Source organism: Strix uralensis, chromosome 4 (genome assembly GCF_047716275.1).
Source record: "Strix uralensis isolate ZFMK-TIS-50842 chromosome 4, bStrUra1, whole genome shotgun sequence".
Lineage (NCBI taxonomy): Eukaryota > Metazoa > Chordata > Aves > Strigiformes > Strigidae > Strix > Strix uralensis.
The window spans coordinates 124,200,970-124,222,666 of record NC_133975.1 but is presented as its reverse complement, the minus strand read 5'-3'; the positions used below and the strand labels follow the sequence as shown (position 1 = coordinate 124,222,666).

The window sequence follows — 21,697 nt, the reverse complement described above, 5'->3', positions numbered from 1 at the left end:
TTTTAAGGTCAAAACCAAACATAAGCATTCCTTAGAATCAGACTTCAAATAGATATTTGAAGTTATCCACACTTTCTCGTTTGTGAGTTCAAAGAATTGCTGATCATAAAGCAAACTTGAAGATATTAAATCTAAGTACAAATTTCACAAAAGACAATGTGTGCATGCAAGAGAATTGAGTCCTTCCACGTTTAATATGGCAAAAGTTTGTAGAAGGTAACCATAAGCACACCCTTTTCAAATGAAACTAGCTTTTATTGTGAACACGAAAGACACTGTGTTAACTTAAAACACCGTTCACTTAGATGTGCTTTCCAAAAGGCCTTAAGCAGGATTATATTGATTTAAATAAAGTAAATTAGGTGAGTTTTGCACTCGAGCTTCCCACACAAATAGCACTTGCCAAGCCTTTTGAGTCTAACAATCATACAGGTATCTAAGAGACTGACTCAGCGCACGCACACACACTTCTAGACTCACCAGCAAGAGCTGATTTTTGGCTGACCACCAAAAATTGCCTCCTACGCCAGTCAGCCCAAGTCTCCATCTACCTGGAAGCCCTTCATCCAGCAACACTGGGCTACCGTGCATCTGCACTGCCGTTCCAACTTCATTACATGAAACACAAACCCGTCGCAACAGGCATCGGGGTAACTGATACTGTATCACTGAAGTCAACAGGAGCAAATCAGAAACTCTAGAGTACATATGAATAATAATAGGTTTTTGTGTTTTCTTTCCCAAGTGCTGACAGTTTGGAGGGGTATTTCCCCCACCACCACCATTGCTGGACTATAATCACATTAATTTCACTGTGCCAAGGCAAGCTGTCAGAGAACCTTTCACGGAAAGTTTGGCTTAATAGTCCAGGGTGGGGTTTTTGGGTTTTGAACTGTCCAAGATTTAACAAGAAAATGAAGGTAAGATCTGTGACTCTCAGGAAAATTGTATTTTCAGCAAAAGATGGCAAGGCCATATCAAAAAGCTTTAACAAACAACCAAACCCTTTAAATCACCGGCGGCCTAAATTACTTTGCCCTAGCTCTGGACATAAATGTTTATTAACCAGTGATATACTGAGAAAGACATGTTTTCTCCTTTGGTTTCACGTTAATCTTGGGTCACAGCTAAAACACGACATTGCATCAACTTTTCTCTCCCTCATGTCCTTTTCAAAGCTGTTGCTGTGTCGGCTGAAACCTTCACTGCTAGGACTGAGCATTGATAGCCGGTGTGTCTAAGAGACCTACAGGCAAAAAGCCTGCCAGAGCCTAAAAGCAATCAAACCTTACGAAATCACCTAAGCCTCAGTCTCAGTTACTCCAATGGCTATGCTGGTCTGCTCCAGGGCACTAGTGAAAGTAGGGAGTTGCAGTGACTGTTTGCTGCTATCGAGGCAAAGAAATTCAGTCTTTGTTTAATCTTTCGTATCTTAGATTTAGACCAATACTAAAAGGCAACCCTTAAGTGCTAAAAAGAGCACTAATTCTTACAAGTAGACAAGTCACAGCAAACCAGCAGCCCAGCCAGGATAATGCATCACTGAATGTACCTACATTTGTTTCTGTCAAGGGCTACAATTTGCTTTTAATTATTCATAATGCTTTGTAATGTACTAGGATGAGTATATTGTACATACACACAGCAGATTTAGTTTTAAGAAAATAATCAAGTCTAGTAATTAGAGTGCTGATCGCAGAGCTCAGATACTGCTTTTTTAAAAGGAGATGCTTTTTGTCTGCATGAGTGTTTCTGTTATACATGTATACACACAGATACACACACACACACAAATAATCAAAGGGCATGAGTTAAACAGTTTTTAACAAATACTATCTTTGAACATTTTGCAAGACCCTGTAATGCCCCAATCCTGAGCAGATTTACACACAGGATTCATTTAAAGGCACAACAAGCTAACAAATCTATTTGCTATCAGGAAATTTTATCATATACTTACTTGGGGTTCAGACCCAGATTCTGCAACACTGATTCAGTTTAGAAAACTACAAATTATTCAGCTTTAAGTGCGCGAGGAGCCTCGCAAAGTCAAAGCGTGAGTCGCATACCAATTATTTTGTCTGAATTGTGGCCTACAAGTCCAGTCCAACAAAACCAAGCAAGCCTAAACCTGATTGAGTAAACTGAGCCCATCCGCTTCGCTGCAATTACCTATGGCAATAAACACAATGGTCTAGGAAGCAGAGGCTTGCAGAAACAGGCCTCCAGAGAAACAACCAGCACCCTGACAACTCCGGTCTCTGCTCCTCGTCCTTTCATAGACCATTCCAACAGCTCAGAAGCTGAGCAGCTCACAGCCAGGTATTGGAGGCCATCATCTGCTATTGTCTGGTCCATAGGTTCGCCGCAATGCCTCAGTGGGCCTGAGGGACTGAAATGCAATGAGTACAAAGTAACAGAACTGAGAATTAAGCTAAGTACATGCTTGCTTAATTTTAAAGCACATGCTTAAGGGTTTTCTGGGGCAAAGCCAGAATGATCCGTAACTTATGAGATCAAGCACCTCCACCAGTTTTAGATCAAATATTTTATATGACTGTTTTAGTGATACCATTAACTAGTCCACAAGGGCAGACTTTTGCTCCATACTCCGGATACAGATAGTAAGACAAATTTTACCAGGCTAGTCAAGTTGCATGGGCCATTTTTTAAGCAAAGACCCACTGGTATTGGCATGAGTTTTCTTACTGATTTAAACGGATGCTTGACCATGCCTCTTGAACTGAAGGTGGGCATCACGAGACTAATACAATAATATTGAAAGATTTTAAGTATATAGGGCTTCCAAGTAGTCTCTCAAGAATAGTTGTTTATTACATAAATCATCCTAATTTTATTATCTGGGCCTCAATCCCATGGCCTACACAAATTGAGAAAATAGTCCCACTAGGGACTATGTGTAATGGGGTCCATTACTCATACTAAACAGATCAAGCACCCTTAGAAAGCTAATTTACAGAGAAAGTTTCCAAATTTCTCTAAGCATGTATTTAAAACCTTAAAAGAAAGACAGTAAGCAATTATAAATCATGCAAACACACATACTCAGTAATCCGTATCATTTTAAAAAGTAGACTAGAGTTCTAAGAAATGATTTACTGCAACAGCCATTGAATTAATCATGTTTACTTCAGTGTCTTTTTCAAATAATTCCTATCTCTATACCCTTAATATTTGTCTTCCTAGTTAAACAAATTACAAAACGCACTGCAGACAAACCACAATATTCTGTAAACCGATATTCAGGGGCGTCACTGTTTATTGATGGGGTGTACCTATTCGCATCAAAACAACAAAAGAAAACTTGATTTCTTTCCAAATGCACATCAGATTTCTTTAATCTGTGCATTTACTAAGACGCATAAATAGAAAACTGGTGGTTTGATGCAACCAGCACAGTGCCATTTAAAGCACAGCACATCACAGCACTCTTAAGTCTTTTTGGAAATACCTCTGCTGCTCAGCAGCACTAGCTTTCCACCAGTTGCTGCTCCACATGCTATTGCCAATCAGCTGCATTTGCTGTAGCGCATTCCAAAGTTTACTAATTAATCTCTGCACTAAACCCCACGGATGGCCGGTTGCCATTTGAAATGATCATCATCTTTTATTTAAAGACATACTGACCCTGTGGTCAAACTCAGACCTTATTTGTAAAAAAAATGGTGTGCCAAATTTCAGGTAATTAAATCCACTTCAATACCAATAAGGGTGTTTTTTTAAACTGGACAGAGGCAATTGTTAATGGTTTGAGGGTATTGGATATACTAAGGTATTTCAATGTTAATTGTCAGGAACGGAGCAAACTCTTGCATTCTGACCTAGGAGCTACATTCAGCAGAGGGTATGAGATGCAAACTTCTGGAAAAGAGGCCATTCATTTCTTGCAAAACAGCATACATGCTTTGAAGTCATGTGTTTTAACGATTCCAGCTTATTGCTACATTTCATATGAGGTTTTAAATATTGATTTCACCCAGTCCAACCTCTCACACCATTGTTACAGGCTGCTCTCATTCAGTGGTGCATACTGGCTCCGTGACCTTCACAATGACCTCTACAAAAGCAGTTGTGCATTTTACTGTGGTGTAAATCCTCACAGACAAGTCGAACCTGTTCTTTTTGGCATCCAGCCCTTTAGATGAATACTCTGCGGAGATTTATTATGAAAGGGGAATGAAGGGGCATTATTGCACAACATTCATCCCTTGTATACAGCAAAGTTCCATCTCTTACAAGTTCTGAAGGCTTTTAAATAAACAGATCTTCTTAATTACACAAATAATTCTCGCTTCTCACCAATTTTCTGTAATTAAAATTCACTGTTGTTTATGAAAAGGTAGACATGCCCAGAAAAAAGCATGTGTGCAAAGGTGTTTTATATTATTATTAATAAGTAATATTCATACTTCCTGTTACTATACACAAGGGATTAGTGTTTCCTAGCACACCATTCACTTACAACACTGAAGTATTATTCCACATTGTAGCAACACACACTGCCCTAAAAGGGTCCATTAATTATTTTTGTAATGCCATGAAGTTGCTGCAGGATATTAGACTGTCTCCATAAGAAATACACTCCCATGGTAAAATGATGAATGATGAACTTTGCAGGTTTTTAATTAGATTTCAGAACAGTATGAAAGTATTTACAAAATTATCTTCCATGGCCTTAGCTTAATACTTTGCATGCCCTTATGCAAATAATAAAAAAAATTTCAAGCTTAATTGAATCAAAAAATATAAAATGATAAAAGAATTATAAAATCTGCCCCTTTTACAAATTCAGCAAATCTACCAGAGTGGTCAGAGTGGTAACCCCATCATTCACATCACCCACATTCCTTCAGGTTTTCTAACTGATCCTTCAGCAAAATAGGCCCTGCTAGGGAACGTGGTGAAAGCAAAACAAAAAACACCCAAACTAAGTTGCATTGATACTCCAGTACAGAAAATCATGTTCAAACTGGCTTCATCTGATAGTCACTTGGTATTAACCGGAAATGAAGCATTTTGATTCAAGTTAGTATTCCCTGATCTAAATCTCTGAATTCCCCTAAAAAGCTCCCTCCCTCCAACATCAGCTGTCACGGACAATTGACAATGCACACACACATACCTCCGACTGCCAAAATAAAGAACTGCTCTGTGTGTGTCTCCCTGTCACCCAGGGGCGACATCAGGTATGGGTTCTCTCTCCCCTTCCTAAAAGCCTCAGCTGGCCATTCCTTAGCTTTCTGCTCCTCCTTTTCTGCCAGCAAAATGAAAGGCAACAGAATGCACAATAGCAAAAACTTCCCTGTACAAAAATATAAGAAAATACACTCTCCTCCCACCTTTCTTAGGTCCATACTGCACTTTCACAGCTTCAGAGCTGCAGACATAAGCTTCCCCAAACAGAATATGCAGCAGTGGTTTTTACTGTCTAAATTCACTTCTCACCTGTAGGTTCAATTCTCCTACCTCCAGCACAGCCCACTCCTTCATTTCTAAGCCTGATGCTACCAGTGAGATGGAGCAGAGATGGGCTGAAGATAACAGAAGGTAAACCAGCATGCTCATGTAGTGTTGTATTTAACAGCAAAGATAAAGTATCCCGAGTTCTAAAGGGGGGTTCTTCCTGCATGAGAAATTTCACATTTTGAAAAGGTGCAGTTGTACTTTGCCTCCTCATAAATAAAAATAAACTAAGTAAAAATTAAAGTGCAGCCACATTTATACTTTGTTCTTCATGACAAACAAAACCCAGATACCACCAATATTTTATTTAGGGTCCTTTTTTTAAAAAAATCCAAAGGTTTTCTATCAGGTGATAAACAGACTTCATGCCAAAGTCATACCTGGCACCTCAGCTACAGCTGAAGTTAGTTACACAGCTTAGAAGCAACCAACAGTTAAATGCGTACAGGATTCAAGAATATTTCTGTTACTTTAAAAGCAACACATCTGTTCAATTTTGTATTTCAAATTCACTTAATTAACCAGACACAAAACAGGTTAAAAATGAGCATAAAGCAGATGCTGTATACAACATCATCAATGAAACTAAACTGATACAACATTAAGCTTTAGTATAAACTGCACCTTAAGGGGTAGGGGATTTTTTTACCCCTTATTCCAAACAGATTTTAGAATTGCCTGATTTGATATAAATTCTTGGCCTAATCCTGTTTAGGTTTCAGATCCTACATAAATTAAAATGGGAATTCAAGTTCAAGGCATTATCACACGAAGTGGCAGATTAAGGTGAATAAATGAAAACAGAATGAGTGAAGACAACGGAAGTATGAAGTTCCCACTGCAATTCCTTCTACAGCCTCCCATCAGCTCTCAAGCCAAGACCTCTTCTCCACCTACACGCAAAGAAAACCCTAACCATGTTTCACTGGGAGCAACCAAAGAGGGGAACCCTTGGTGTGCAGGCACAGCCAAGGTAGTGCCAACAGATCTTGTGCACCAGGATCTAGATGTCGAAATATCTATGCCAAGATCTCTCCTCTGTCAGGCAGACAACACTGAAGCCCTCCAGTTCTATCCATATTAGAGTTTGTGGAAAATCCAACAATAAAATCCCCCAGGTTATCCCTTCTCTGAGCTTGTAGTCATGATCTGGCTCAAATCCCACTCCAAATGAAAGTGGAGAAAACACTGCCACTCCCAGTGTCACTATCATCACGCTCTTACAGAAACTGCCCCCTTTTTGGAAAGGCAAAAAATTCTTCAAATATGTGCTAATTCATTATTCAAACTTTGCTTGTCTGAACTCAAAGAGCCTATCACAGGGAAGCATTACAAGCTGGCCATCTTTATATATAGCCTTGAATGTATGTGGGCTTTTTTTTTTTTCTCCAATGCTAGCCATGTACACATGCCCACAGGTACACAAACATAGGCAGCCCTAAGCCCCCATGCCAAAGACTGCCTAATGATGGCAAGGATCAGATGCCTACACTGATCCCTTTTAGATCTGTCACCACGTCTACACAGCACAGACCAGCAGCTCTTGTTCACTTGAGCACTGCCTGACAGTCTTGCAGAGGATCACATTTCTGTGATTTTCTTTCTATGCTTTGGAGAGCAGTGCTCTATTTACTTATGCCTCTCTTTCAAGGGATGAAACAGGAGAATGGACCTCAGACCTAAAAATATATGCTGCTTTCCTCCTGTGCACAGCCCTCAGTTTTAAATTGTTCCTCCCTCCAACCTACTTACCTTTCCACTGTCTTCCAATTCCACATGCACCTTAAACTTAAACATACTGTCTGTCTCCTGAAGGATCTACCTCACTGTCCCAGAATAATAAAAGAATCATTATTCTTACATGAAGCCATCATTTCATTTTCTACTAATCATTGAAAATGTTGTAAATTCCAGTTTCCTGGCCCCCATCCAGCTAATTTAGATAGATGGTTCCACATGTGCTCTCTGTCCTTCCATTTCCTGCCCATACCACTACACACATTTATCTAAGTGAGTCAAAGCAGGTTTTCTTTGTAGTCACAATATTCTTACATATTTTATAATTTTAAAAAAAGAGCCTGCATAAAATACAACCTATCACCATGCTATTATCTGCTTTGCAAGAGGCAGAGGATTTTACTGCTCTGCAACACATTCTGCTGAACTATAACACGTCACAAACTACACCTGAGCCTCACATTTCCTCAAAATACAAGTTACCTGTGTAGCAACTATGTTCTGGCAAAGCAGACCAATAAACTAAAATAATCAATTCTCCTCTTTGATATACTCCATTATCCAGGTTTTTCTTCTTAAAAGAAGAAATCAGAACATTTGAGAGGAATAAAGCCAAACTTTCAGAGACCAAGGTGCTTCTTCATGAGGATAATTTCTCTTTCATTATTAGCCAATGCTGTCAATATTCCTTTCGAGCGACACCTTGACTGACACACTGAGTCCAGACTAGGTATATATGGGGAAATTCACCTTTTGATGTCCGCTGATTGCCTAAAACAATATTCCTTTCTCCCACCCTCTGCACCTGAACAAACATTCTTGAGGAAAATTACTTTTGAAGTCTCCTTGGTACAGAACATTGTCTCTTTGATCCAAAATATCTTTTGCTGCAAGTACCCTAGCACAATACGAATGCATCTTGGATGAGTACTGACTATTGAAAACTAGGGCCCCCAACAGCTCTTTTGAAATACATCTTTGTAAATGTATTTTTAATTTACAAATGTGCTATTTTAAAGCTCAAAAGTTGATTCCTCTGAGACCCTGTAGCAAACATTCATTTAGCTGCTGTGTTCACTTACGCATGCGTTAAGGTGCAGAAAGGTGCTACACGCACACACTCAGCATGGCCTCAGTCAACACGCTGACAATTTTTTCCTTGTAAGGAATTACTATATATTAGTAAGGCTGGTGTACCTTGTAACAGAGATTAACGCAAAACAAAAGGTGCTGTGGGAAACACAAGTCCTGCATGTACACACCCCTGCCCTCAGCCAGAAAACCTGTTAACAAGTGGCGGGGGGGGTCACACTTGAAACCACCCAAGTGTGCACACACCATCCCCTGCTGCCGTCTGAGACCAGACTTCTTACATGGGAACTGATCCAGACAGATGAGTACCAGAACCCCCCAATTTCCCAAATCCTTCTGTCCCAGAGCTCTCTTATAACTCCCAGTCCTGTGCACGAGTCCCTCAGCCCTTCTTCCTAAAAACTTCCTTGTCCCACTCAGTCCCACCTTTCTGTCAAACTCTGATCCAAATCTCTCTCCTCAGAGCAATAGCCCCATGTCCCCTCCATGTTCTCTTCAAAGCACCTCACATCCAAGTCCTCACCTGCTCCTCCATCCATCTCACCTGCTGCCCTATGCTTCCCCATCCCCACAAGCCCTGACCCCATGCTCTACCATCACACCACTGCTGCTGCCACTGCCACTTAGTATCGACTTCTCTGCCATATTTCTTCCAGCAACTGCCTCCCACTACAGCCATCCCTCTCATCCTGCTCCTGGGTCCCCGTACATAACTTTAAGTCTGGCAAGAATTTCAGAAGAGCCAGATGTAGGCTGTGCTTACCCAAAATTTGTGTGAAGAACAGGCAAGGAAAAAAATACAGGCATATGGGAAATCTTTTAACTATGCTGCAAGGTCAATATACTCTACATCAGCAGCAAATAGACCCCACTTCATTGAGAAATGGAATAACCAGGAATAAAACTAGTCTGTGAGATAAGTCTGCACACGCATACCTAATCAGCAAACCTCTCAAAACCAGACAAACAGACGTAACCCAATTGACCGCTGACTCAGAGGAATCTATGAAGCCATTAGCCCAACTCTGCCATTCCAAGTCACCAGCCCTCCTCCAGGTACACAATAGAGAAGATAAAGGAATGACACAATACTACTTTGATCAACAGCAACAGAAGAAAGGATTAGAAGAAAACATGTTCTCACAAATGCAGACAAGTGTTAAGAAAAAAGGATCATGACAGAAAGATCACACATTCTTCCGTGCACACATACAGATGTACTGCTTTAGCTTGTGTAAATGGCTTCAAATCCTTCATTGCTCTTACTACAATTCTTTAAATGTTCTTACTGTTCTCTCAAATAATTTTCCTCTTTAGAGAGTCCTCTTCTAAGCTGATGAATGTCATTTCACATCTAGTCTGCAGAGTGGAGACAGTCTATAAACCATTTGCAGGAGAAATCAATGCTTTTATTGTTAAGTAACAATTAAGGCCTCTGCACTTTTTTTAAAGATCTAATTTCTAAAATATTTAGTTCTGTGAAGTCCCCTTTACATAGTCATCTTCAAGTACAGAAAAAGTTCCTACAAAAAGGCAGAGAACAACCTGCTTCTGGCACGTACCTAGACAGAAAATGAACTTGCATTGGGTGAAGGAAACTTAGTAACTCTGTGTCTCCCCTAAAATGCAAAAGCAGGGGCAGTCAGTGCTACCAGAGGCTGCCCAGGAGACTGCAGAGTCTCCCTCTCCAGGTCTTTAAGAACAGGTTAGTCAGGTACCTGTCATGAAGTACCCCCAACTCTGCCTCACAGTGGGGGGAAGGACCCCATGACCTCTCGAGACCCCCACCTAGCACTATGATTACACAATTCCACAAATACCCACTGCAATTCAGGCACCAAAGCTTCCAATTTTATTACTTTTTCTTTCCTGACTTAAAATTTCACCCTTACAGAGGAACTTTGTCTGCTTTCATTTTTTTATATCATCTCTATCAAGACATAATGAGACTGCTTATACTCACACTTTTAGACAAGCTATTTATTTGTGTTTCACCCCAGCACTACTTTCTGGTATGTTTACTTTTAAACAGTGCATCAAGCAGCACTATTTAACAACTTTTTGCATTAAAAATGTGGTTCAATACCTTTGCACTGCTCATTTAGTACAAACTCTAATATTTAACATTTATGATGTTTGCAACTCTTGGCCAAAGTATAGCATCAAAAGAGTATATATGCACTAAATTGTATCTAGTTAAAAAGAACAGCAGCACTGAAAAAAGTTATATTGGAACAATCTATAAATGTGTTTACATTATATGAATGATTTGCTGTTCCTTCACAAGGCATGTAGGAAGTCAGCACTTCTCAAATGTGTAAAGTATTTCCATGTGCTTAAAGCATGATCTTTCCAAAACAAACAATGATTGAGAAATTTTTTATTATTCTTTATTTCCCTGCCAGCTGTTTTTTTGGACTCTCCTCTCAGCCACCTTCTTTCTTTCAGTCAGATCTCTCCTTATTGCTCACAGTAACACCTACTCAAGCAATAGCATATTCAGAGCTATAAGACTCAAAAATAGGAAGATCTCAGGCTGATTTAAACAGCATTTTCCTTAGATCACTTTGCAGCGTGTCTTTGTGCTATCGTAGCTAGTGGCAGGTCTGGCTGTTGCTTAGGATGGAATCTGGGCATCCTACATTAGGACCTAAAGCCCAGTTCCTGCTGCTCTGTCCCAGTGACGGCTCCCATACAGGCAGGGGAGCAGACGACAGCCTGGCTGAACCCTTCCCAGTAGTCTTCTCCCTACGAGCCTCATCCTACGCAGCATCTTTTCAAGGGATCAAAACAACATGCTGCCTGACACACAGACGTACTTCTGAAATTTGATGGTGAAGAGTCAGGCAAGCAAGCCCTTGGGCAACTCCATAAATCAAACAGGAGATTAAAAAAACCCAAACAAACAAAAAAAATCAAAAAATTAAAAAAAAAAATTTAAAAAACCAAAACCCTAAGAACAGTTCCATTCCAAAGTGACAGCTGAAGAGCTGATCTGCTCCACTGCTGGCTAAAGCCGCTTTACTAACAAGTACATTGGTCTTGCTGTTCACTCCTGTACAATTAACAGTGTTGGCACTATTTCATTTACTAAATTCCAGTCATTACAGCTGTGCAAACTTATGGGCCTAATTTGTATTTATACTAATATGTGTATATAAACATGTGCTGCTTTAGCCACGTAAAGGAGCCTTAAAGCAAATGAACAAATATTTATTCTAACAGCGCAGCATAAGAGAGCCCAACCATAAAACAGAATCAGGTCAAGCAGCTCTGATTATGTCTGTCCACCAAACAGCTTAATTTCCACTATGGCATCTTTCCTAAGGCATTCCAAACAGGAATCCTGCAAAGACAGACAGGACATGTAGGACTGAATTTTCAAAATCCAGTCTCCTTTTCCAAAGCCAGCATTGTGTAAATGAGGGGAGAGGAAATAACAAATACTATCATTTACTTTGCCTTTTTTCCCCAAAAAACATTTCTTACCTATATTAGGAAAAAAATTAATGAAGTCAACATAATGCACTTAATGTTTATGCACTTTGATATAACAGTAATTACTTAGTAAGGCCAGAACCCAATTAAATGCTTTAGACTTCAGTCTGTGGGCTGGAGTGCACAGGAAGCGTTCAGATGATAGATTGCTTAAATAAAGTTTATCTGGCATACACTTCAAAACCAAAGTTCAAAAACTTTAAGCACAGTTCAGCATGTATGTGCTTGACTCTTAACAAAACATTTTTATTTAAATAGAGGGCTAGAGATTTAGTATGACACATATATTTACTACTGCTAATCATTCTCCATCATGCTACTCTGAAGTTGCAGACCTATTGTATATATAATCTCATGTGATTTAAGCAAGCAGTATGTGGATCACAGGACTCTAGATCAATGTTTAAATCCAGCATGTTAGCCCTAACCTGAATTCTATCATTCAGCATTTTTGGTGTGACACAGTTCATATATTTGAATTCCATATCCAGGTATTGTCAGAGATGGTGGAGATCCAAGCAGACACCGTTTCTTTCCTCTTTTTTCTTTTCAGGAATAGGTATCCTTCTCAGCAGATCAGTGCAATGTTCATTGTTAAAAACAAGACACTGCTATTGATGACAAAAATTCAAAGCTAAAGCAACATGCAATATATATTCTTACTAAGAATTATGAGAAGGTGCTTAGCAACTCCAGAATCCCATTAGTAAGAGTTGGTGTTACAGGGCTATGTGCACCTGCTCTCCAAATGTGCACCTCCTGTGAATCTCTCCTCCAGGGAGGCCGCTTGGCCAGAATGCTGGTTCTCTGAGCACCTTCACCTGCTGGAAAGTGCTGTGGTTCCCCTCTCACCAGCACATTTGGGCTTCCTGTGCAATGGGGATCTGCTTCACTGGACTGATGCCCAGCCCAGTGTGTCTGAGCACTGAGCTGGGACACAGCCATCGTGCAAGGCAGACACCAAGGCTGCAAGGGCAATGCATCAGCCTTGTAGTATATATTCAGCCAGACTCCTGCTGGAGGTTGAGATAATAGTGCCACTGAAAATCTTACCTTTACATGCATGCTCCCTAACACAGGTAAGTCTATTCCAAGAGGATCTGTACACCTGAACACACTACTTCCTCTTGAAAATAAGTGTGGTGATTTTGTTGTGATTCTAAACTACAAAGTGTTGTGAAAAGGGAAATATTCCACCCAGCCGCAAAAAAGAAACGTGCGTAGTATGAGCCAAATGAAGATTAAAAACAAAACACCAATCTCAAAGAAATCAATTCCATCTGAAGTGTTGCCGCCTGAAGATAGACCAGCTGAGCTAACAGTGAAGGAAGGAAACAGGCTTGATTTTATTTATTTATTTTTTAAACTTTAGGCAAATACTAAAAGCACTTTAAAACAAACACACACAACCAACCAAACACGCCACACCAACAAACCAACCAACCAAACCAGAGCAGTAAGAATTGACAAAGCAAGGCTGGAAGGCTGAAACGGTTCCCGATCACACAGACAGGGTGGCAAAGCACTCTCGGGAGCTGCAGAATAGTTGTAGTCTAAATTTTAGTGCAACATGCACTTCACTTACCTCAGAGCACCTGGCATATGTCTAAGCAACTTTGAAGGAGCACAATTGATTAAAAAGGTATTTTGACAGACTTTTTTGTGTTTGGAACAGGATTTTGGATAATTGCTCCACAAGCTATAAAAGAAACAGACTGAAAACCAGGAGCAGCCGCTGAGCAGTTGTTTGCACAGGAAGCAATATTGTAGGAAAAGGCAATAATGAAGAACAGTTAATTTGACCTGAGCTGATGAGGTCAATGTTTTAAAAGAAATAGCTTCGCATAACGTAAAATAAGAATGTTATTTCCCCTTAGAATAATACTGTAAGTGTAATGCTGCACGAAAGCTACTCCCTAACACTTGTTATGCTCAGTGTGGTGGTAACATGCATTCCTGAGGTGTCCGAGACATCCTGCGTCTGACACAGATCCATTCCTCTGAAATACTGATTCAACTGCTCCCTTCTGCAAGCTCTAGCTGCTTCAGACTGCACATTGCTCTGCCCAGCATTCAGCTACTAATAGCCTGAAACTGCAAGAACGGGAATAAAATCCTGGTAATACTCAGACACGCAGAAAGTTAAACGTAACATCACTGCTGTGATTTGGACAGGGAAGCAGAAGTTGAAGCAGGTATTTCACTCTTAATTCACTGTCATTCAGGGGTGCTGTTGACAGGAGATGGAGCCCGGCTCAACGGAAGAGACATGAGGTTAGGAATTTAGTAGGGCTGGATCCTATTCCTCCTTCCGCCTCTGCTCTGCTGTCTAATTCTGGGCAAGTACATCCCCTCCGGGCATCTGGTTCCCCTCCCTCCCTGACACATCTATTTAAACTGCAAATTCAGAGGGGTAGCGACCATCTTGGTAATGACGAAGCATGTACCACACACTGCACTATTATTTCTATTAATAAATATTCCCACTGCTAATAAGTAATAAAACAAAAACCATGAATGGTTTTGTGAATTGAATGGTCAATGATGCATTATATTAATTTTACGGTACTCAGGTATAAAATATAAAAAGGCAAACTCTCCCAAGTGGTAGCAGGTGAGAGGACACCTATGCTGCTTTCCTGAATATTTGGGTAATCCAATTAGAGGTAATTGAGTTTTTAACTACATGAAATTACTTCAAGAATACCAACACTAGAGGCTAAGTCTCCCAGGAGGCTGGGGGAAGGGAGCAAAAATTATAAAACTGGAAGGAACAGAAAAGGGACAGGGCATGTAGCTTGAAACATGCTGAAGAGAGCATGAAGCTGAGCTAGTCTAAGGCAGTCATATTTTTTACAAACATGTAAACGGATGGGCCACAGACTCAAAGACTTGAATGTTCCCAGTTCAATGAATTAAAGACAAGCTAAATACATCCACACTTCTATGCATTTTTAACCAGTGGTAATGTAAAGCACAGATCTACAAACACCAAAAGGCTCCTACACTCCTGTAAACACCAAAGACATAAAAAATCCTAAATTACTGTAATGAAAATAATTCCTGCTGCATTTCCAAATTGCCATTTGTGTGCAATGCATATGAGCACCTCTTTCACACATTAAAATTAGTTTCACATTAAAGCCACTTCCCAAACAGAAACGGTCACTATATTCACCAAGAAACAGAAGAACGGTTCTATTGCCAGACCTTAGATTTGTTTTGCACACCGATAAACCCTAGAAATGCTAGAAACAACATTAATTTCTGACAACCTTTGCTCTTTGACAGCTACTAAAATCTAAAGTACAAGCATTGACAGGAAAGAGTATTTTTAGCACTGCTGCCACAATTAAGATTGCTACGGTTTCTTTTGTAGCTTTACACTGATTTGAGATTAGATTCAATAAGACTGTTTTAAATATTCAGCTATGCTGAAGGCATGTTTCTTAATATGATGAGCATGATAAGCAGAAAGCTCTGAAGCACTTTCTCCCCCCACCTACACAGGTAAATCAAACTGATCGATTAACAAGCTATGCTTCGTGCACAGAAGATATAATTTACTGAAACAAAATTTAAAAGTTAATGAGCAGACTGGAAGAAAAAACAGCTTCCATTTGAATGGAGCAAAAAACCCGAATTGAACAAAAAGAAAAGTGAAGGAGACCCTATCCCTATGAGCTAATTGTCTGCCTCGTGCTATAGGGGATGCTCTTGCTTAGCTTACAAGTGAAAGACACTCCCTCCTCCCCCTGAAAGCACAGGAACTCCACAGCACTAATATGACACCTTAAATGAGCCAACTTCCTTGAGCATTGCCCAGGAGACTAGAATGGGCATGCCTCTTAATTCAGAAACCGAGAAACATGTCTGATTATCAGTCAGGCTGAAGAACATCTCTGACCAAGACCATCCCAGGAAAAACAGTCATGTTTAAGCTGAAAAAAAACAAGTGGATTGCCACAACTGGCATATTTTTATAGCCTTTGTGTAAACACAAGCTCCAGATTAGCCAGCATCTCAGTTAGCTCTATCTGAATTCCCTTTTTTGAAACAAAATTAAGGAAAAACACCCACCAGAAAAGGTTAGTGGCCAAACTATTAAAAAAAACCAAACAAACCCAAAAGCACAGGGGCTGAACATACATAGTGATTCATTAAAGTTGTGCTGCTGAAACTCACGAGCACAAACCAGACTTTTCACGGAAACTATAGTTAATTTGCAGAATTGTTGGGCCAAAAAGAGCATTAATTGGAACTGTATTTTTTAATAAATCCTCAGTACTCCCCTAGAGCTGTCCCCACCCATAAAAGTGGTGTGAACCCCGTAGCTTAGAGAGGAGCAAAGCTAAAGCAACTATCAAGAATGCTGTGCAACAAATGCTCTTCCTATTTCAAGTGTACACCTATGCCAAACAAATGGACTGAGCATCTTGGTTTTTTAGAAAAACACTCAACCTGGAACATAAGCATATCATAAGGGGAGTGGCTAGGAGGGAATTCACCTTATGCTGTCACTAGAATACACTGTCACGGATCATCAACCACACTGAATCATGTACAGTAAGCAGTATTGCTTTTTACAAAAGCAACTCTGTTCTGAGTAGGACAATTTTGACTACAGTAACTTTCCAAGATGCATCCCAGTCCTAATCTGAAAACATGAAGAATTAGAGATTTCATTGCATTCCAGAGTCAACTTTAACAGTAGGGCAAATTAACTAGTGGAACATTGTGAACTTTAGGTCTTATTTGTTCCTTCAGTTCCTATTTAGATACTATTTGTTTAACTAAGGTTACTGGTTCTTGCTAGAGTTTCAGATTTGGCAGGTTCTGTGTTAAGGAGGTACTTACTGTAAATTGAGTCATATCTTAACCTTCCCTTAAACTAGAAGCAGAAAGCAGTACAAAGCGTATCTTTCTCCCTTTGAAAGGACCTTTGTGGCTCCTCTTTGCATTCTTTCTGGTTTTTGCATTCAAAATGCAGTCAGCAGAACTCTTCAGTCCATGAGTCTTCCTAACGCTGCATTCAGAAGGAAAAGTCCTTCCTATTTATTGCTGTACTATTCACATACCCAAGGCCCCCACACACACACATGCTGTGGCTAAGAGTCAAATTGCTGTATTTGCTTAGCTAAACTTCCAAATCCTCTTCACAGAGCCTGTTATTTACTCCTCTATTTATAATTTTGCATTTAGCCATATTAAAACACATTTCATTCAAACGAGGCCAGCTTGTCAAAGCAGTCTATAAGCTGCCAACTTGCATGTCATCCATAGAAATTCAACATCTGCTTCCAAACACTGAACTGTGTCCTAGCAGAACACCCACAGAAATATTCCCATGTTGTGGTATCCAGTAACTACTTCAGAAATTACAAGTTAGCCAGTTAATTCATCTATTGTGCAGAATCTCAATATTGTTATTATTGTGTAATGTAATTTCTATATTATTCTAAAAATCAAAGTCATGTAATAACTAAATCAAGCACCCTATGAAGAAAATATGGAAACATTCATCTTTCTCAAGAAAACCTGTAATTTGATCGGTGTAAAATCTGTTCTGCTTGATATGTAATCCATTTTCTATAAATAGTAGTCACCAACTTCAAATCCTTAACTTTATTGTTAACTGTACTTATTCCTAACTTTTTTTTTTTTTAAGTTGTTCTTTTTTAATCTAGGACTAAGGTCAGTCAGGGTGAGTTTTTTTAGTTTGTTGGTTTGGGACTAAAATTAAATTAGTCATCTACTCACGCTTTCTGAACACTGATAAAGTATCAATCAGTTATCTGGAGTCTCCCTTATTATTCCAGATGTTAAGATTTAAATGTCATGATGCTAGAAATCTCCTCACCCAAGTTTTTCAGCATTACTGGATGAAGTTTACTTAGGGCTGCAGATTTGAAATGCCCACTACCACATACTGCATTTAATATCCATTTACAAATGCATTAGAAAGTACTTCCATTGTCCTCATCATGTAGCATAAGCTTATCTTCTTCCTCTTCCCAGAAGGAAGGCCAGCAGCTTTAAGAAATTCTGACAACATATTTTAACAGCAGGAAAAATAGAGGCATTCAGTTAGAACATTTTTTAAACAGAACAAACATTTTCTATTAGCTTTTCTACACAAACAGAAAACATCTCACAAAGCCTATCAATCTTCCCCAAACTCTTAGATTGTGAAAGAAAAAGGAGTAAGAGTTTATACTACAGGAAAACAAGAAAACAATCTGCACAACTTTGCCAAAGCTGACACTACTTTTGGAAAAATAAGCGGTGAATGCTTCTACACTGTAAACTCTTTGGGGAATAATGAACACAGCACAGATATCCCTGACAAAATAAATTGATTAATTGACAGGAGACTAGCTTGATGAAAAGGTTTTTGCTTTGCTGACTTCTTGGTTTGTTGAGGAGGTAGAGAATGTTGGTTATTTTCAAGACATCATTTACCATTATGAATTCTAAAATACAAAGTCTAAAAAAAGTGCAAACATTTAACAAAAAAAAAGGAAAAGCAGTCAGGTACAAAAAAGATCAGTAACTCATGCTCCCAGCCCTAAACCACTCCCTCCCAACTACATTTCTACACACAGGCTGATGCGTACTTGTACCATTTCGTGATAAAGAACAGGAATGCTGACAGATCTTTAACTGTGACCATAGCAGTAACACATTTGCAAAAATACATGCTGCTTCCTAGAGTCCAATAACAATGAAAATAGCATCCTTAACCACTCAGTATCATTTTCTAAACTGTCTATCTCATACTCACAGATTATTCCAGTGCTTAAAGTATATCTGAAGAAAGTGCAGGCTATTCTTGAACTTCCAAAATTTCAACTTCCAGAATTGGTACACAAATGAGACAGTAATAATTCAAGGACACCACAAGTTTGCAGGGAAAGAGGTATAACTTGGTTTTTTTGACAACTACGCAATGAAAATATTCCATATATTCCAAGCAGCAGAATGATTAAATTCTTTGATTAATTCCTAATTACTTAATTGGAAGAGAACAGTCTGCTTCATATAATATGCAACTCGGGTTTAAATAACCTCTAAATTTCATATGAGGAAATCCTCAGTCTTTTGAAAGGCATTAAAAAAAAAGAAACAAACAAGTCTTACCATTTTGATGCCAGTGGAAAACGTGACTGGTTTGACAGGTTTGGGTTTTTCCAGTTGCATTTCTAGGTGAGTAGATCTGTCCTTATGCTGAGCTAAAAGCAGTGAAGCAGGAAGACTGGAGCTCTCCTGTAAACATATGAGGCACAAATTTGAATGCTGAACCAAAACAAACGTTAATTAACACTGCATATTCTTCAAAACCGCAAGCTGTGTCTGAAAGGCCATCACTAGCAGAGCAGCATAATGCTAAAGTATCCTCTCTATGAGAAACAGTTTACAGAAAACGATCATTTTCAGTAATAAGAAAAAGCTGCAGCAACCCCATAAATCAGAGTAACCTGCAAACAACCATTTTTATAGAATCCACATTAAAGACAATATAACAGGCTCCTTATTCCAACTGGTCAATGCAACTATATTTATTAAAATAAAAAAAATTAGAACTTAATCAGAGAAGGAATAATACCAAGTAGTATAACTTGGATCAGATGTTTATCTAAGACACATTCTTTCTACCAGTGAACTCAGACCGGTTTGAAATTGTTTCCCATTAGATTTCACCTGAGGCCGTTTGGAAACGATCCTTGCTCTGCTTTGCACAATGGCACTATTGTGAGTGCAACCAACAGCATATTTATTTTCTCCTTCACCAACTTATTTTTAGGGAAGCCAGCCAATTTTTAAAAATATATATAACAAGTAGTAAAATGAACAGTTAAGCAAATGAACTACTTAAACTCTCAGAACAGACTGATTATTAACATATATGTATGTAACTGCATTCTTGAGAGAGTCAGAAAACTATTGGCCAAGGAATTTTCTAATAAACTAATGAGACTATCCACATGCACACCAACATCCTTGAGACTTTCTAGCTAGAATGACCGTAAAGTTGAGAGCAGGGATGAAGTTCAGATGGATTCTTCCCCAACTGCTCTAGCGCAGTGTTTTATTCCCAAGGCCCTCAAACGTCACGTACACTTCTGTTTCACAGAACCAAGCAAATACCGAATTATGAACCATATTTGTTACTCACAAAACCAAACAAACTTTAATAAGCTGGACTGTGATTTTTCACTTATTCAGTTCAGGGTAAGAAGTTGGAAGTTTTTAACGCCATGAGATGCCTTACTGTTTATGGTATCCTAGAGAAATCTTCTGAAGTGATCATGAACAACAGTCACGTTGTACACTGACTTTTCACATCACTCTCCAATCCCCTTTTCTCTATTTTTTGTTACACTCCCTTTGTCTTACAACTAGATTGCAAGTGCTAAAAGCAGAAAAATCTCACCATGACGAGATCTGGTCCAGAGTCACAAATACAACAACTAAGGCACAGGATCCTACTCGCATTTCTCTGATTAACTGGGAGGAGGGGAGAGAAGAGGTTAAAAACCTAAATTATAATAGTAAGAGACATCCCATTTCTGTACAGCTGGGAGAAAATGTGGACCATGAATGCACTAGTTTACAGTCTGCAGCTTCAAAGTGTTCTACAGGTCCATAGCCACCATGCAGCAGCATGTGCTGCTAGCTGTTAGCACAGCTTAAGGATGTTGGATTCTTTTAATCATCAGATTTAACGCACCAGGGGAGAAGGGAAGAGTGGGAAGCATTCTCTGGTTTATTTTGTCCTCTCATATTCCTTAAACTTTCACTGCATTTCTAATACAATAACTGAGAAAGCCAATTTTTGTACCAACTTCTCAAGAGTTCACACAATGACCGGTAACTAGATTACACAACTGTGGGAAACCCACACCATGCCAGCAATCCACCACGCTGTCATTGTTTGTCCTTTTGAATATGCACATAGCCCTTCTGTTAACTATTAACACACATGAAAGGTCCAATCCTGTAAGCATTTATCCATACTAGCAGTTTTCTGTACAGGAAAACAAACTGTCCAACAGTATGAACAAAGCTAGTTATATGCAAAAATTTCTGAAAGACTTGTCTCTAAAAACCCTGAGGTTCTAGTAAAAGTGGGGACGCTTGATGGCTTTAAGGTACCTTGCCCTTTGCTTGACTCCGAGCTATGCCACAGCGGAAAACCTCTTTGCCATGTGCTGCAATGCCATTTTACTCATACCTGGGAAGTATGGGCTCTTGAAGAGGTAAGGGCAAGTCCCACAACACAGAAGACGTCTAAGAGCAGATCTGTAATCCTCTGTATACAGGTGAGAGAGTTTATACAGTAAATAAGGGAAGTGCTTTAATATTTTACTCAGCCCCAATTATTCAAGTCTAGGTTAAAAACAAAACACACACATAACTCTTCCAATACTATATAAATGCATTAAAATGCATTTGAGACTACAAGTCTAAGTTACAACAAGGTGCTTTTAAAAGTGAGAGGTTTTATTGTAAAAGAATGTATAATTAAGGTAATACAAAATCTGCCTAATTTAGTACTAGGAGGCAAACCAGGCAACAAGTAACAGTCCAAGCAAAGCACCTGATTGCTCTTCCAGTAGCCTGCAGAGCCTGAGCCGCCTGCGATGCCTTGCTCACCTCTCCAGCAAGTGACTCTGGCCTTCTCCTCCCCGCTCCCAGCCCAGGACAGGTTTGTGGAGCTTTGGCCCCAGGTCCAGTCCGTCCTGCATGAGCCACTGCACTCCCCAGGCTGACCAGGAACCAGAGCCTGCTGCACACCATTTTAAATACCTAACATTTCTGTGCCTTCTTCCCTGCCTCTCAACTATCTAAATTATAAGCTCTTTGAAGATGGGACAATATTCTC

General features: G+C 39.5%; 1 protein-coding gene across 3 annotated transcripts in view; it reads right to left on the bottom strand.

Moving 5' to 3' along the window:
• MNAT1 (MNAT1 component of CDK activating kinase) overlaps window positions 1-21,697 on the bottom strand; it is a 124,697-nt gene that overhangs the window by 50,566 nt on the left and 52,434 nt on the right. For all 3 annotated transcript variants that reach the window (XM_074868988.1, XM_074868989.1, XM_074868990.1), the window contains exon 6: window positions 18,952-19,077. In XM_074868988.1, coding sequence (XP_074725089.1) covers window positions 18,952-19,077 — 126 coding nt within the window. The remainder of the gene's footprint in view (window positions 1-18,951; window positions 19,078-21,697) is intronic.